Here is a 14,761-nt window from a genome sequence, read left to right as displayed (position 1 = left end):
GATGTAGATTGCAGTAGTTATTCGGAGATGGAAGCTTCTCAGGATAGAAAAGCATGGAGAGCTGCATCAATCCAGGCTCTGGACTGAAGTCCGCAACAACAGCAACAACAACAACTGAATGATAAAAAGCAAATATATGTGTAAGTCAAAGACAATGGACAAGTGAATTGTACAGACTTCTGTGTTATATGGATAAACTGGTGAATGTGATAAACAGGCAAAAAATGGGGTGATGAGGGAAGATCGGGGGAGGGGATAGAGAGGACAACGGAGCCTATGGAATGTGTGTGTGGACTAACAGTTACAGTAAGCATACTATCAAGTGGTGGGAGAAATGTTAACTGGCTGCTGTTAGTTTAGTATGGGTGAGTAATGAAACTGTGTTTGGAAATGAAGGAACAGATAAGGAATCTTTGATTGGTGTTGTTTAGTAGCCAGAATTTCGTGTAGGGTTTTCTGCCTTGAGTTCCTCTACGGAGAACATCACATTTAAATGAATGATAATCATTCATAGCATGCTCAAATAAAGTAGGATCTTTCTTTTTCAGTCTCCAACTCCTTTCATGATCAGTTATTTTGTAGTCTTAGCCCTACCTGACTGACAAACAAACGAGGTTAGTTCAAAAAATTCCGGAACATTCGTAATTTCGCCCCAGTGGTGTGTTGGAGTGAGATGCTGTTGGTATTCCTGCACAGGCCGTTGTTTAATGTGTAACTGCCTTAAGTTTCACTGTTTTATGCTTGTTACTTATTGTTCAGTGCTGTACTGTGTCGCACAGTTTAGGAATTTCAAGAAGGTGGAGTTAGAGGGGCAACTCGCCTGCAGTAAATTTTGCGTGAAACTCAAGAAAACCTATACTGAGACACACCAAATGATGCAGGAAGGCTACGGTGATGAGTGCTTAAGCCGTTCTCGGTGTTACGAATGGTTCACACAGTTTGAAAATGGTCGATCCGGCCGTGTGACCGAGCGGTTCTAGGTGCTTCAGTCCTGAACAACGCTGCTGCTGAATCCGATGTTTGAATCCTGCCTCCGGCATGGATGTGTGTGATGTCCTTAGGTTAGTTACGTTTAATTAGTTCTAAGTCTATGGGACTGATGACCTCAGATGTTAAGTCCCGTAGTGCGTAGAGCCATTTGAACCATTTTTGAAAAAATGGTCGGACGAAAGTTAAAGATGACAATCGTTCAGGATGCCCTTAGACGTCTACTGACGACGCTCACGTCAGGAACGTCAACGAAATTCGTGCCACAGGGACAGGCTGTTAATTGATGGTACTACCGTGACGCATGGCTACGACTGCGAGAAAATGTGAGAAGGAAACGGCCTGAAACGAGGCGAGAGTGAGTCTTGCACCACGATAACACACCCTCATATTCATCCCTGTTAGTATGTGAATGTTGCACAAAAAATCAATGTGCTGTCTCATGCTCCGTACTCTCCTGATCTGGCCCCTGCGGACGTTTTTTTAATTCCAGTGTTGAAAACCCCGTTGAAAGGACGAAGATTTTCAACGATAGATGAGATAAAAGAAAATTTAGAGACGGCACTTCGCGCGATCCAGCAAGTGGCGTACCAGGACTCTTTCCGGAAGTGGAAACGACGTTGAGAGCGGTGTATAAATTGTGGAGGAGAGTATTTCGAGGGAAGCCATGCACAACAAGTAGAATGTAAGCGTAGAAAAATTTTGTGGACAAAATTCCGGAATTTTTTGAACAGATTTCGTATAATTTGCTACACAGAGTGAAAGAATGACGAACGCCAAAACTACAATAGCAGAATAAAAAACAGCTACAGCATAAGCCGGAAATGACGTCTTTTACAGAAAGAGCAATTCTGGAAAGGAGACTTCCTTCCACATTCCAGAGAATTCTCTTCGCGGGGTCACTGGAAAACAACTCATGGAATGTCTACGTCTACATCCATACTCCGCAACCCACCTGACGGTGTGTGGCGGAGGGTATCTTGAGTACCTCTATCGGTTCTCCCTTCCATTCCAGTCTCGTATTGTTCGTGGAAAGAAAGATTGTCGGTATGCCTCTGTGTGGGCTCTAATCTCTCTGATTTTATCCTCATGGTCCATTCGCGAAATATACGTAGGAGGGAGCAATATACTGCTTGACTCCTCGGTGAAGGTATGTTCTCGAAACTTCAACAAAAGCCCGTACCGAGCTACTGAGCGTCTCTCCTGCAGAGTCTTCCACTGGAGTTAATCTATCATCTCCGTAACGCTTTCGCGATTACTAAATGATCCTTTAACGAAGTGCGCTGCACTCCATTGGAACTTCTCTATCTCTTCTATCAACCCTATCTGGTACGAATCCCACACTGCTGAGCAGTCTTCAAGCAGTAGACGAAGAACTGTACTGTAACCTACTTCCTTTGTTTGCGGACTGCATTTCCTAAGGATTCTTCCAATGAATCTCAGTTTGGCATATGCTTTACCGACGATTAATTATATATGGTCATTCCATTTTAAATCATTCCTAATGCCTACTCCCAGATAATTTATAGAATTAACTGATTCCAGTTGCTGACCTGCTATATTGTAGCTAAATGATAAGGGTTCTTTCTTTCCATGTATTCTCAGCACATTACACTTGTCTACATTGAGATTCGGTTGCCATTCCCTGCACCATGCGTCAATTCGTTGCAGATACTCCTGCATTTCAGTACAATTTTCCATTGTTACAACCCCTCGATATACTACAGCATCATGCGCAAAAAGCCTCAGTGAACTTCTGATGTTATCCGCAAGGTCATTTATATGTACGTAAAAATGCTGGAAGTCAGTGATCTTCGTGGAACATGTAACCTTATTGGTCGAAGGGGTGGTCGCTGATCTTCAGCGGTATTAATGGCGGTAACCAAAAAGTAATTGCTAGGCAATGTAAAATAAAGGGGTCATATCTGTAGGTGGAATGGCTCGTGTGTTCTACTGCTTCCAGCGCACGTGTCCGTTGTGGAGTTTTGTAAATTCCGGGAGGCGGGCATATCGGCCAGAAAAGTAGGCCCGTGGCTGGCGGCTAATGTAAATGAAGTTGGCGGCAGTTTAATTACGTCCGGCCCGCCCCACGCCGTTTCACTCCCCCTGTCCGGACTTGGCCTCTCTGCGCTCGCCGTGTGTGGCTGTTAACGCAGCGTTGCGAACCTTCCCACGCGGCACGCGGATTACACCGTCCGGAAGAAACGAGGAATTTGCGGCTGCAGTGCCAAACCCGCTCCGCACTTCGTATTCAGACGAACGGGCACTCTGAGAGGACGCTCTTGGGACACTCACTGATATCGCCGAGGTCTGCAGGAAATGAAACCTAACGAGCAGATGTGCAACTGTGAAATGAACATTTCTCTTCTACAGCAGTTATGAGGGCCAGGGACAGGTAGCTTACTGTTTCTGAATCGAACAAGAACTCTTCAGGTATAACAGCGTTGTTGTTGTTGTGGTCTTCAGTCCAGAGACTGGTTTGATGCACCTCTCCATGCTACTCTATCCTGTGCAAGCTTCTTCATCTCCCAGTACCTACTGCAACTAACATTCTTCTGAATCTGTTTAGTATATTCATCTCTCGGTCTCCCTCTACGATTATCACCCTCCACTCTGCCCTCCAATACTAAATTGGTGATCCCTTGATGCCTCAGAACATGTCCTACCGACCGAACCCTTCTTCTAGTCAAGTTGCGCCACAAATTTCTCTTCAACCCAATTCTATTGAATACCTCTTCATTAGTTATGTGATCAACCCATCTAATCTTCAGAATTCTTCTGTAGCACCACAAATTTGAAAACTTCTATTCTCTTCTTGTCTAAACTATTTATTGTCCACGTTTCACTTCCATTCATGGCTACCCTCCATACAAATACTTTCAGAAATGACTTCCTGACACTTGAATCTTATACTCGATGTTAACAAATTTCTCTTCCTCACAAACACTTTCCTTGCCATTGCCAGTCTACATTTTATATCCTCTCTACTTCGACCATCATCAGTTATTTTGCTCCCCAAATAGCAAAACTCATTTACTACTTTAAGTGTCTCATTTCCTAATCTAATTCCCTCAGCATCACCGGATTTAATTCGACTACATTTCATTATCCTTGTTTTGCTTTTGGTGAGATTCATCTTATATCCTCCTTTGAAGACACTGTCCATTCCGTTCAGCTGCTCTTCCACGTCCTTTGTTGTCTCTGACAGAATTACAATGTCATCGGCGAACCTCAAAGTTTTGATTTCTTCTCCATTGATTTTAATTCCTACTCCGAATTTTTCTTTTGTTTCCTTTACTGCTTGCTCAATATACAGATTCAATAACATCGAGGATAGGCTATAACCCTGTCTCATTCCCTTCCCAACCATTGCTCCCATTTCATTTTCTCAGATAAGCCGTAGGGTCAGTGTTGCCTCACGTGTTCCAACATTTCTACGGAATCCAAACTGATCTTCCCCGAGGTCGGCTTCTACTAGTTTTTTCATTCGTCTGTAAAGATTTCGTGTTAGTATTTTGCAACCGTGGCTTATTAAACTGATAGTTCGGTAATTTTCACATCTGTCAATACCTGCTTTCTTTGGGATTGGAATTATTATAGTCTGAGGGTATTTCGCCTGTCTCATACATGTTGCTCACCAGATGGTAGAGTTTTGTCAGGACTGGCTCTCCCAAGGCTGTCAGTAGTTATAATGGAATGTTTTCTATTCCCGGGGCCTTATTTCGACTTAGGTCTTTCAGTGCTCTGTCAAACTCTTCACGTAGTATCGTATCTCCTATTTCATCATCATCTACCTCCTCTTCCATTTCCATAATATTGTCTTCAAGAACATCGCCCCTGTATAGACCCTCCATATAATCCTTCCACCTCTCTGCCTTCCCTTCTTCGCTTAGAACTGGGTTTCCATCTGAGCTCTTGATATTCATACAAGTGGTTCTCTTTTCTGCAAAGGTCTCTCTAATTTTCCTGTAGGCAGTATCTGTCTTACCCCTAGTGAGATAAGCCTCTACATCCTTACATTTGTTCTCTAGCCATCCCTGCTTAGCCATTTTGCACTTCCTGTCGATCTCATTTTTGAGACGTTTGTATTCCTTTTTGCCTGCTTTATTTACTGCATTTTTATATTTTCTCCTTTCATCAATTAAATTGAATATCTCTTCTGTTACCCAAGGATTTCTATTAGCCCTCGTCTTTTTACCTACTTGATCCTGTGCTGCCTTCACTACTTTATCCCTCAAAGCTACCCATTCTTCTTCTACTGTATTTCTTTCCCCCATTCTTGTCTATCGTTCCCTAATGCTCTCCATGAAACGCTCTAAAGTCTCTGGATCTTTGAGTTTATCCAGGTCCCATCTCCTTAAATTCCTACCGTTTTGCAGTTTCTTCAGCTTTAATCTAGTGTTCATAACCAACAGATTGTTGTCAGAGTCCACATCTTCACCTGGAAATGTCTTACAATTTAAAACCTGGTTCCTAAATCTCTGTCTTACCATTATATAATCTATCTGAAACCTTTCAGTATCTCCAGGCTTCTTCCATGTATACAATATTCTTTCATGATTCTGTAATAGTGTTACAGAACCCAAACACACTGTCTGACAAAAATATTGAAGCACCCAGAAGAGGAAGTGGAAACAAAATGAAACTTTTCTGATTGACAGGGTAATTGATGTTATTACAGTAGTTATAATACCATGTCAAATGTACGAAGAATTTGGCAGTATGAGCCCACTTATCAGCGTAACGTTGCACCCACTCTAGCCTGGGTGCACGCACTGAGCCCGTTGGGAATGGTGTGAAAAGGGCGTTGTATCCTCTCCTGAGGCATGTTGGCCCACATCTGTCGTAACTGGTCCCTGACATCCTGAATACCGGCGCTGCAGGAGAGTTAACGCCCGAGATGCCTCCACACATATTCCATCGTAGACAGATCTGGCGATCTTGCTGGCCACAGGCGTAGTATGTCATTACCACGCAGACAGTTCGTAGACATATGCCATGTGTGCATGAGAGTAATCCTGTTGAAAATGGCAACACGCTACTGTCGCATGAGAGGTACCACATAAGAACAGAGGATATCCGTGACGTACCGTTGTGAGATCAGTGCCCCCAGTCACTTACAACTTTACGTAATGTTATACCCAATGGCTCCCCATCATGACCAGGAGTAACACCGCTGTGCCTCTCCAAAACATTGAAGGTATGGGACCTATTCCCAGGTCGCCACCATATCGCCAACGATGGTCATCTGGGGCAGAGCAGAACCGCAATTCATCGCTGAACGCTATGCAAAGTCATTCAGCGGTAGTCCATTGTTTCCGGTCACTGCACTACTCCAAACGCAACCGTTTGTGCTGTGGTGTTACTGGTAGCCTTCGTATGGGCCGGTAATTCCCTAATTTGGCTGCTCCTGGTCCTCGACCAGTGGTGCAAGGTGACAAAGACAGTTGCAGGAAGTCCATAACTTGCTCTTACACGACAGGAAAAGATGTAAAAGAGCTATGATGAGCTCCCTGCTCCTCTCTTGTAGTGACCATACGTGGTCGACCTGACCCTTCACGACGAGTACGTCTTCCCTCACCTCCTCATCCAGTGTAACATCGTGCTACTATCACATCCGAAAGCTGCACAATATGGACATTGCACGATTCAATCAGTTGGGCAAGTGGAGACTCCAAAGAGGTCCAACTTTTTCAGGTGCTGATAATGCTATCTCAAACGTGTACACAGGATGTCCATGCCTTTTACAGTGATCATTCAATATCTGACACTATTCAGGCCTCTTACAAATCCTATCAGTCCCGGTAACAACACAAACGGTGAATCACGCCAATAAAGTCTCGTGGGTGTTTTACCTGTCACAGAGAACTGCTGCTTTAATCGCTTACATACCCGCTGATCGTGTATATGTGTTTGAAGTGAAAATTTGATTGCGAGGGGCTGACCCATCCCTATAAGTGTTCAAGGATGATACAAGAGACAGAAATAAATATATTTCGTAAAGCAACCAAGCGTCGGAAACGCACATTTCTGGAGTAGTGTGTATACAGCAGGTTGTGTGTGATTGACTATAAAACAGTGGTAAATGTTTTTCATAGCTTTATTGTTCTGATCACTTCGACATTACAAAAAATATTCAAAAGGAGCACCATTAGCCTCAGCGCGGAACCGGTATCGTAATAAAAGGGAGTCCTGTGTTCGCTGGAAGGTGTGTGGTGTGTTCTGTACTCATGTGGCTGCAGCAAGAATTCTTGCAACCAAGTCTGCCTCCGAGTCAACAGGGGTAGAATACACCTCGGCTTTCATGCAGCCAGAGAAAGAAGTCAGATGGGGTGAGGTCCCGGGCCGCGCGGGATTAGCCGAGCGGTCTCAGGCGCTGCAGTCATGGACTGTGTGGCTGGTGCCGGCGGAGGTTCGAGTTCTCCCTCGGGCATGGGTGTGTGTGTTTGTCCTTAGGATAGTTTAGGTTAAGTAGTGTGTAAGCTTAGGGACTGCTGAATTTAGCGGTTAAGTCCCATAAGATTTCACACACATTTGAACATTTTTTTGAGGTACGGGGATCTTGCAAGCCAATGTAAAGGTTCTCCCCAACCGTTCCACCGATTGTCAATAGTACTGGTTATTACTGCTCGGACTGGTTCTGCAATGTGCGCTTGGATCCCATCGTGCTGAAACCACATCCTGCTTCTGCCTTCTGCCATACCGTAACCAAAGTGCATGACTCGCTGTTCTCCCCATGTGTAGCACTCCATGTTGACGCTGCAACTGACATGTAGGCACTAGTGCTACCCAGCTCAGGGATCAGCACGCCTGGTTGCCATGTGGAAGAAGCAGATCCGATTCCCGCTACTACCAGCGAATTTTCCTTAGTGGGAGAACTGGAATGGAGTGCACTCAGCCTCGTAATGCCAGCGGAGAAGCTACTTGAGCGAGAAGTAGCGACTCCAACGCCAAGAAAACCGACAACGCAACGGACGGGGGTGTTGTGTGCTGATGCCACGGCCCTCTGTACAGCATCCAATGCCACCGTTTGGCAGAGGATGACACGGCGGTCATTCGATCCTGACTGGTCAGTCGGGGCCAGAACGCGGAGCTCTGCTTTCTTGCCACGTACCGAAAACCTCGCAGATATCTATAGCTGTTCATGAAATTCAAAAGTGTATTACGCCTTACGTCTCTCATCCTATATAGGGTGTAAAGTGTATCACCCAAAAGGCGTCAGCGCATTTTCTCTGGTGTTTGAGCAGGTACCTGCAATTTCGTTTTTACACTTTGTAGCGGGTGTTAGCACAGACAAATAGCGATCATCACGTCTTTCATGCGACGCGCAATGTCGACGGAAAGCATCGGTGTGTTTTCCGTTCCAAACAAAGTGATTTTTAAAGCGTAATTTTTCTTGCTCATTCGGTAGAGCGGTCACATATTAGTCTAATGTTATATTTGTTTTATCGGTATGTATTAACAGGGTCAATAAAGGTCGAAGAATAACCGGTACTCCACTAGATGCAGCACTTTCATGGCCAACGCTGACTGCCATCGCCATACTCGCAGCGCTACTGAGTCGCCACTGGATTGCTGTTAATTCTTCTTGTGTTACTGTTCTTTTAATACATATCGATAAAAAATATCGCACTAGACTAATCTGGAATGGTCTATCCAATGGACACGAAAAAAAGGTTCAAATGGCTCTGAGCACTACGGGACTTAACATCTGAGGTCATAAGTCCCCTAGAACTCAGAACTACTTAAACCAGGCAGGAGTCGAACATGCGACGTAGCGGTCGCGCGGTTCCAGACTGAAGCGCCTAGAACCGCTCGGTAACTCCGGCCGTCTTTGGTGTCCAGCGGAAAAGCTTAAACTCAGAAGAATGTTCCTTAAGCCACTCTATAGCAATTCTGGACGTGTGGGGCGTCGCATAGTCCAACTGCAATTGCTCAAGTCCTCCGGAATGCACAACGGACATGAATGGATTCAGGTGATGAAACAGGATGCTTATGTATGTGTCACCTGTCAGAGTCGTATCTAGACGTGTCAGGGGTCCAACTGCACACGTCCCACACCATTACAGAGCCTGCCCCTGCTTGAACTGTCCCCTGCTGACATGCAGGGTCCATGGATTCACGAGGTTGTGTCCATATCAGTACACGTCCAACCGCTCGCTACAATATGAGACTCGTCCGACCAGGCAATATTTTTCCAGTCATCAACAGTGCAATGTCGGTTTTGACGGACCCCGGCGAGGCGTAAAGCTTTGTGTCGTGCATTCATCAAGGGTACATGAGTAAGCCTTCTGCTGCGTAAGCCCATATCGATGATGTTTCGTTGAGTGATTCGCACGCGTTAGTGCTGTTCTCACAGGATCTTTTCCGCCCGCAGCGATGTCGGAGATCTGATGTTTTACCGATTCTAAATATTCATGGTACATTCTTGAAATGGTCGTAAGGCCATTTCACCGCACGTGGGAGATGCTGTGCCCCGGCGCTCTTGCGCCGACTATAACACCAGTTATTAAATCTTGATAACCTACCATTGTAGCAGCAGTAACTGATCTAACCACTGCGCCAGACTCTTGTTGTCTTGCATAGGCGTTGCCGACAGCAGCACTGTATTCTGCCTATTTACATATGTATATTTGAATACGCACGCCTATACCAGTTTCTTTGGCGCTCCACTGTAGAACGGCCGGCGGCAGTGACCCGAACTAATCGCGCTAGGAGCCACTCTGCAACGTGATGATACACAGCCGCCGCCTGGTCGCGATTCCGTCTTCACTGCTTATGCTTAGTACAGAGCGACTTTTCCTTGGGGACTCTGAGGTAGCTGGACTTCGTTTCTTGTTCCACTGCTTGTGCTGAGTCTTATTACGTTTAGAGACATACGTCCTTACCGCTGAGTACGAAGCCGTACACAACAGTAATGATAAGTTATTCGGTTTCTGTGAAAATAAGAGAGCCTGCTGGAAAGTAATGCCTCCAATCTTTTATGTAAAAACTGTCCAAGTTTATGAAATAAAGCAAACGTTAGAACCAACCTACATTTTTATTATTTATTCCTAAATATTCATTTCTCAACATAGTCACGCTGGCGACGAGCACATTTCTCCCAGCGAGACTACCCTTCCTTGATTCAATCACTGTAGTATGTTCGGCTTTGTTGGCGGAGCCACAGACACATCTGTGCTTGCACCGTTCCATCACTATCAAAGTCAAGTTCTAGACGGTGTTCTTTAAGTTCTGGAAACAGACGAAAATCAGATGGGGCCAAGTCGGGATTGTATGGAGAGGATGTTCGATGACGGCGAACCAAAGGCGTCGGACTGGTGCAGATATCGCACGGCTCGTGTGTGGTCTAGCATTGCCGTGCTGTAGGACACGGTACCCCACGTGTGGACCAACTCTTCGAATTCGAAATTCGACCGTTAGCACACACTGTTTCTTACGGCACCGACATAATTGTGTTACACACCTCCGTGTATGTCGGAACCATCTAGCAGCAGAGGGCTGCAAATATGTAGACGTGAAGAATGAAGGTTCAAATGGTTCAAATGGCTCTGAGCACTATGGGACTTACCTTCTGAGGTCATCAGTCCCCTAGAAATTAGAACTAATTAAACCTAACTAACCTAAGGACATTAGACACATCCATGCCCGAGGCAGGATTCGAACCTGCGACCGTAGCGATCGCGCGGCTCCAGACTAGCGCCTAGAACCTCTCCGCCACTCCGGTCGGCGAAAAATGAAGACTAAAAACGTCTGTCTTATTTAAAATCCCCCTAAAAATTTGTCACATAAAAAATTCTGAGGAATTACTTTTCAGCAGACGCTCGTTCTTTTACAGCAGTGAAGAAGCGTGCAATGCGCAGTAGACAAAACGTACAACGCACAGAACAGAGTAATGCAAGAACCCGCAGACGTATAAGTACTGTGATATGGTTGCTGCTGTTGCTGGAACAGCTCTTCCATTGCACCCAGTCAGCCCATACTTGAATTCCATGTCGCCCATCCCTTCATCAGTAAACACCATACATAGTGCTCCTGTAAGCCACTGTTTAAAACACAATTAAGAGTGTCGGACAATAAAACCTTAGACAGGACTGAGCAGTACCGAAGGCATACTCGAGGGCAACGAAATACGGAGGGCATTTCTGTTGTCAAAAATAGGTATCGTGAGCGAATGAAAACAAGGCACGAAGAGCACGCCGTCGACCTTTACTATGTTGTCCACTGTTTCCAGTGCAATACAAACATAAAGCTAATTGGGACAAAAAACCAAACGAAACGCAATAACTTTAGAAAGAACCACCGGACACCGTGTGTTCCTTATGCCAAAAAACTCTGAAGGCATCACTGAATGACCTCTGAAAGTTTGTCGACGAAGATCTGGTACATTCCATATTTTTTTTCTTATACCGTACATAACAAAGTTTTGCTTTAATCTTGTACAATACTAGATGAAAACAAATCTTCGTTATGTATAGTATAAGAAAAAATGGGGATACTTTCAGAGCTCTTTGGTATAAGGGACACACGGTATATATATGGTGTTTGGGGAGGAAATATATATATATATATATATATATATATATATATATATATATATGGTGTTTGGGGAGGAAAGGTATATATATATATTAACAATGGCTTTTGCACATACACTTCAAAATGTCTTCATGTATAGACAAAAATCGATCGTTCTTATTAGCAACTGGAGCGGCTTTTCATGGTTCAAATGGCTCTGGGCACTAGAGGACTTAACTTCTGAGGTTAGAGCTTATAACTGCTTAAATCTAACTAACCTAAGGACATCCACACACATCCATGCCCAAGGCAGGATTCGAACATGCGACCGTAGCGGTCGCTCGGTTCCAGATTGTAACGCCTAGAACAGCTCGTCCACCCCGGCCGGCCGCAGCTTTTCTTGAATTAAAAACGTTTCCTTGATACATTTTTAAGTTTGCTTCTGAACAAAATGTTATTTCAGGTGGTCAAGATAAATGACACACCCTGTGTACGAGACCCAAAGAATCATAAATCAGTAAGACAGATCTAAGATTTAAACCCCGCTCTCTCGATTAGAAGTCCGATAGCTAAACCGCTGCCACACCTCTCTCGGCCTAGAGCAGAAGCTGCTGTTTCACACGTAGGTTCGGCGGCAGCCTCTAGACGTAATAAGTGCTTGCCGTGTTCTCAGAGAAGTGGTTCAGAAGCGGCGCACAACGCACCCCACGGCGGTTAGCAGCGGTGACTGTTGAGGGCGCGCCGGGACCGGCGCCATGAATAAATGATGGCGCCATCTGGAGGCGGCACGATCGTCCGCTGTCACCGGCCGCCACCTAAGATAAAGCTTTTAATCTGGCCAGCGCGCGACCCCGCCAGGATTACATAAATCCTCCATTTTGTCTTTTCGCTGGCGCCAGCGGCGGCGGCGCCAGTGTCCTCTCGTGTGTCCGGACGTCCGCCGGTCCAGCGTCTCGCCAGTCGCTGCGCCTGAATAATTGATCGGCCGAATGCTGGCGTTAGAATAACAATGGCGACAGGCGGCGCGCTCTTCGGCAATCAGGCGCGCGCACAGATTGGGCGGGGGCGCGCATGCGCAGTGCGCGCCGCTCTGGCACCGGCTGGGCGCTGCTTTTTATATCCCGGCCGCCTCCGCCTCCGCCTCCGCTACAGGGAAAAGATTCCAGCAGCACGCGACGCTCCGCCTGCGGCTTTCTCAGTCTTCCCCGCTCAGAAGCGACAGCGAACCTTTATCATTTATGAACTAATTTCTATTGCTACAGACACTTCTCAGTAATATTTATGTGATGAGAATTATTTGCTGGGTATTTCAGTGAGGTTGTGTACTTCATTTAACCCTGTACAGAAATATTCATTTACTTCAGTGTACACCTTAAGTGAATCGTAATACAATGCCGGAAAAGAAGTAGTGCAGATGGAAAGACGACGTCGATTTTGATCCGATGACAGCATATGCCACCTGGAAGATAATAGGCCTAGATGTAGTGATAATGGTTTCAATGCCGTCCGCCAACGAGATACGGTAGCGGCATAGCTGCCAGATCGACATCTGTGTCTAATCTTTAGCTGGGAATGCCAGAAGAGCCAGAACGCTCAAGTGTGGTGCAAACGTGTTAAATAAGCAGGCAACCATTTCGTTGGAGATACACTCGTGCTTCCTTCAGCCAACTGAACGAGTTCGAAAGGGGTCAAATTATGGCCTTAAGAGTGGCAGGATGGTCCTGGTCGGAGAACTGCCACGCAAGTTGGAGGTGATGCGTCAGTTGTGCGACTATTCTGATATCAGTGGCCGCATGAACATTCTGACACTCTTAGACGAGGTCCTGGGCGTCCAGCCAGGACCATAGCCATAATGGCTATGTTTGTGGACCGTGACTGTGTGGGATAATTATTTATTTCAAGTTTCTGCTACCAGTCACTTTTTATTTTATTTTATGCTTAATCTAACATAATGCAACGCGTTTCGAACATGTTCTGTTCATTTTCAAGCATTAATATATACATACATACATACCTAGAGAAATGTTACTTAAAAATAAACAGTCTTAAACTAGAACACTTTGTCCATTGTTTTTTAATTTTTTAATGTAGCTGCTGGTGTGGCATTTGGGGGGAAGGAGGGGGGCAGTGTATATCTAGCAATCGAAATCAGTGATGTCTTCTGCTGGTTTTCTTCTTTGTTGTTGACTATGTGTATTACAGCCTGTATCGGATGTAGATAGATTTGCTTCAGTTATGTGTTACGAAAATAGTGTGAAAAGTTTTTATATGACAGTTGATCACTTACAATTTCATCCTCTTGCTGCTTCGTTTTCCCAGCATTGTATGCATGAATCGTTTTGTTGGTATTTTAATTTACATTTTTGCTCGTAATTTGTCTGGCACACATGTGCACCACATGCTGTTTAGGTTTTTATGCTGGTAACGCCACGTAGCGCTCTGTATGAAAATCACTGACTGTGCTGTGTGCAGTCTGTGGCTGGTTTGCATTGTTGGAATATTTTCTATTGTAGTGTTGGGCAGTTGGATGTGAACAGCGCGTAGCGTTGCGCAGTTGGAGGTGAGCCACCAGCAGTGGTGGATGTTGGGGGAGAGATGGCAGATTTTTGGGAGCGGACGATCTGGACGTGTCCGTCAGAAAAAGGAAATTTGTAAGACCAGATGTATTATGACTTTTGAACTATTAAGGTAAATACATTGTTTGTTCTCCATCAAAATTTTTCATTTTCAAACTATGCCTATCACTGTTTAGTGCCTTCAGTAGTTAGAATCTTTTATTTAGCTGGCAGTATTGGCTCGCTGTATTGCAGTAGTTCGAGTAACGAAGATTTATGTGAGGTAAGGTTATTGTTAGTCAGGGCCATTCTTTTGTAGGGATTTGTAGAGAAATATTGTGTGTCAGTTTACTGTTGATCAGAATAAGTAAAGAGAGAAGGATCATCGTACTGTAAGGACAGCAGTGGCAGATCGTACAGCTACCACAGCAAAGATAAGTGGGCTTGTGAACCCAAACGTGTCAACACAAACTGTTGGCGAACCGGTTATTAGCAATGGGACTACGGGCACGCACACCTGTAGCCCGTCTTCCTCTCACGCCACAGCATCAACTGGCGCCGTCAGGGGATCACTTTGAAGTTGGAATGGCGCGCCGTGGTCTTCAGTGAGGGAAGCAGCTTCTCCCTGTACGCAAGTGATGGTCGTTTGCATGTACCATGTAGACCTCATGTGCTACACTAGCCCAATCCCAAGCCTTATG

General features: G+C 45.2%; 1 protein-coding gene across 1 annotated transcript in view; it reads left to right on the top strand.

Annotated features, from left to right (window-relative positions):
* Positions 1–12,752, top strand: part of LOC126188553 (uncharacterized) — a 59,482-nt gene extending 46,730 nt beyond the window's left edge. The window contains exon 5 of the mRNA XM_049930153.1: positions 12,525–12,752. Coding sequence (XP_049786110.1) covers positions 12,525–12,752 — 228 coding nt within the window. The remainder of the gene's footprint in view (positions 1–12,524) is intronic.
* The last annotated feature ends 2,009 nt before the right edge of the window (positions 12,753–14,761 follow it).

This window comes from Schistocerca cancellata, chromosome 5 (assembly GCF_023864275.1).
Source record: "Schistocerca cancellata isolate TAMUIC-IGC-003103 chromosome 5, iqSchCanc2.1, whole genome shotgun sequence".
NCBI classification, from domain to species: Eukaryota; Metazoa; Arthropoda; class Insecta; order Orthoptera; family Acrididae; genus Schistocerca; species Schistocerca cancellata.
Note: the sequence above shows the minus strand (reverse complement) of the source record. Positions and strands in the feature narration are given on the sequence as shown.